The sequence below is a fragment of the Penaeus monodon genome, unplaced genomic scaffold (assembly GCF_015228065.2).
Source record: "Penaeus monodon isolate SGIC_2016 unplaced genomic scaffold, NSTDA_Pmon_1 PmonScaffold_18894, whole genome shotgun sequence".
NCBI lineage: Eukaryota > Metazoa > Arthropoda > Malacostraca > Decapoda > Penaeidae > Penaeus > Penaeus monodon.
The window spans coordinates 167-4,018 of NW_023648476.1; the positions used below are offsets into that span (position 1 = coordinate 167).

The window sequence follows — 3,852 nt, forward strand, 5'->3', positions numbered from 1 at the left end:
TAAGAATTTAAAACTTCATTAAGCATGTGTTAGTGTAGTTTGTACAGAAGTTGAAGGAACAAGTTGCAATTGGGGAAAAATTAGGTTGTTATGGATGACTCAATTGTACAGAGGTTTTTCCCCCTCTCAGTCCCTCAATGAGTCTAGACAACTAATAATACAATACAATGCACTAGACTTGAGTGCAAAGATTAATTTCACAACTAGTGACCGATGTATTTGCTGGATGATACACCATTATTTATCTGTCATTAATTATGTAGATTGTATTCAGTATTAGAAACTATATGACTTCATCTGAAAGAAAAGAACAGAAAAGAAAAAAAATTTAATATAATGTGTTGAATGTTGTATTTATAAAAAAAAAAGTCCAATACTAGTCTAATAATAACAGTAATAATAATGATAATGATAATAATACTAAGATTAATAATAATAATAATTTCAAATCCACTATACTTACCTTAATAATATATACAAGACCAGCAATAACTGGTGAAGCAATCACTTGGGAAACAACAAATTTCTTGAGTTTATCCTTTATGAAAAATCCAGGAGTTTGTTTGTTGAAACCATGCTTCTGTTCTACTTTGAAAGTGTAGTATGCAGACCAGGGTAGGGAGATGATGTTGTTCAGCAGTGAACCAATGCACACAAAAGCCACAGTCTGTGGGATTTCAGCCTCAGGACTGAAGCCAAGCCACTGAATAAACTGGCCAGATGCTGCCCACAGTGCAGGAAACCCTCCATACACCATGATGCCCTTGGGGGAAAGAAAAATATCTTGTATACATCTAAAGTGCAATTTGTGTGTTGTAGCTGACCCTGGCAAAATGCACATCTGACCTAAAGATCTTGTATGGCTGTCTGCTATGGGAGCTACGGGTAGGTAGAATTTTGCATTTTTAAATCAAAATGGGACACTCTATGGGGATTAAATAGAAAGGAAAAAAATTATTAAACATGACTTATACTAAATAATATCAGTGACCTAGACTTTTATGAACCATGATGACTTCATCTCATTGTTTTACCAGTAGCATTGTCAATTCTGGAGAAACTATCTTAACACAATTATTCTATTTATTGTCATTATACAATTTGTCTTTAGGGTTTATAGGGAATTGTAATATCATGAAGCAGGGAAAAAAGGAAAGAAAGAAAAAACTTATCAGTCGCAAAAAAAGATACTTGGTGGAAATGTCACTGACACCAGGTGAAGTTTACGTATGTCATGAGCTTCATTCCTGGCAGATGGGATGATGCCTAACTATAAGCTGGACAACAGCCCAGGCACAACATCAGCTAACACACCATGGAATGTCTGGAGAAGAGATTTACTTTTCCAGTTCTACTGCTTTTACACACACACACACACACACACACACACACACACACACACACACACACACACACACACACACACACACACACACACACACACACACAAATTGCCGCAGTGATACTTACCGTACTCACTATCTGGTTGAACGCTCCCTCCACAAAGCCAAACTTGCTTTTGTCCAAGCTGTATGCTCTTGCCTTATCATATGTCTCTCTCTGCATGATGTTCTTCAGTTCTTTTGGTGGAATGACATTTTCTTTGTATACACGGCGCTGAAAAATTTAGGACTTAAAATAAAAAGGTACTACACATTATACACCAATACATATATAATATGGTGATTCTAGCTCAAAAAAAGAAAGAAAGAAAGTAAGAAAGGCGGCGAGGGAGCTGATTAGTTCCTCTTTGCTTAGCCCAATGTGTGCGGCCGCTCAGGCGCAATAAGAGCCTTCCTTGCCTTTTCTTTCGAACACTAAAAAAACTATTTTATATTTTTTGGTATTATCATTTTCTATGGTCTATAATTGCCACAGTTCCTGATAACAGTGACGACAGTGACCGTAAAAATGACGATGACGAAGATGCGAAGGAAACGGCCGATCTGTGGGACATCACTCAGAAAATGCTATCAGGTACGGATTATGCGTATAGTATCAATACGCGGAAAGCGCGCAAACAGATAAATAAAGAAGATACAATACAAATACGTAATGCAGTACAAGAAATATGCAGACTAAGAGTTTCATCAACAGAATTTGACCAATCAGTTAAACATAGGGTGTGATGGGGGACAAGAAAACAATTACTTTTCTTTCATGAATATACGTGGTGTCAACCGTAGAATTAATGACTTGCTTTACTATATTCATAACAATAATGTTGACGTTATCTGTTTACAAGAGCCCTCACATCAGCCACTAAAATAAAAACCGCCCTAGAATTAGAGGCTACCACTCCTATACGAACACCAGGAATGACAGGCCTATTGACTTATGTCAGTGACACCATACCGCATAAGTTGGTGCAGAAATCTAATGACAATAAGTGTGCAGTATCAGCATTTACATATTCGAACAGCCTCTGGGTTTTTCTCTCTGTACAATGTATACGCAAGGTGTAGAAAGTTTCAGACTGATTCACTGCCCAACTTCAGAATCACGGCACAATATGCATGGGAGATTTTAATGCTAGACATTATACATTTGGAGATAGTCAATGCAATGAAAATGGCGAAGAGTTCCGACATTTTGTGAACAACAGATCTATGACAGTATATGATACAGACAGGCAAACTCACGTGGCGGGGGGCAGGCTAGATTATGTAATAGGAAGGGTTCTTGTGCATGGAAACGTCAGAAGCATGCTTGCAACAGAGCTAATCAGTGACCACTTTGCAATGGTAACGAGATACGCTGTTGATAATACTCAGTCTACAAAAACAAATAGGGTCAAAATTTCTATCCCCCCTTACCTTGAGCATCACTTTAAATCACGTATCTATGACTGGTACAATGATTACACAGTAACAAGTGTTGATAAATTTTCCATGGACATGACAACAGTGGTCACTGATTACTACAACACTTGGTCTGTCCAAAGAAAACCTTCAAGAACAGCAACTCACAACGCTCCAAACAACCTAAGTGGGTCGGTGACCCTACATTATTAAGGGAACAAAAGCGAGTTCAGGAGCTTTATGATATCTACAAGCAGGATAATACCCGTGACAACCTTATTGAATTTCTTATGGCTAACAAAAACCTACGGGAATTAAAAACTCATTTCAGAAATGAACACTTTGAACAGTTCCTACAAAGCATTAACAAAAACACCTCAATGTCGGAGGTCTGGAAAAAAATTAATCAAATTTCAGGCAAACCAACTAACACCCCGCAGTTCCATAGTCCTCTTGCACAAGCAGATATGCTCCTTAGTCAATGGGCTGGAGCGTCCAAATTGAGCTCACTTCCCACAAATATTCAGGATCACCTTAGTCAATCTAAAATTGCACGCAAATTTGCCATTGAGATTGGATGTTCTGATACTGACCCCTCAGACTTTGCTGAGATCACTGAGTGGGAACTGAACAATGCACTGATCAAAGGAAAAGTGTCCGCCCCAGGTGAGGATGGAATTACCTATAGTGTCCTCCGCCTTATAGCTCAGGTACCTGGTAATCCCCTTTTGCACCTATACAGGTTAAGTTTGTCACAAGGTATTCTGCCTGGCCCCTGGACACGCAGTTTAATCATCCCTATACCGAAATCAAACACTGATAAATACCGACCAATTTCATTAACCTCATGTGTATGCAAAGTTCTAGAAAGGATAATTTTGAACAGACTCAGGTACAGGTTACAAGGTAAATTATCTCACAGACTGTACGGATTCCTATCGGGACGTAGCACACAACATTGCTTTGCAGAGTACTTTTCACACTCTAATCCAGGAAGTACACTGTTTTTCTTGACCTTAAGTCAGCTTTTGACATTGCAAACAGAGAAGTT

General features: G+C 38.4%; 1 protein-coding gene across 1 annotated transcript; it reads right to left on the reverse strand.

Annotated features, from left to right (window-relative positions):
- Positions 1 to 276: 276 nt before the first annotated feature.
- LOC119569819 (CAAX prenyl protease 1 homolog) lies at positions 277 to 1,617 on the reverse strand (the record flags this gene model as incomplete). Its single annotated transcript, XM_037917823.1, has 3 exons — positions 277 to 297; positions 455 to 763; positions 1,471 to 1,617. Coding segments are annotated over 3 exons (477 nt in total), but the record flags the coding sequence as incomplete, so codon positions are not given.
- Between the last annotated feature and the right edge of the window lie 2,235 nt (positions 1,618 to 3,852).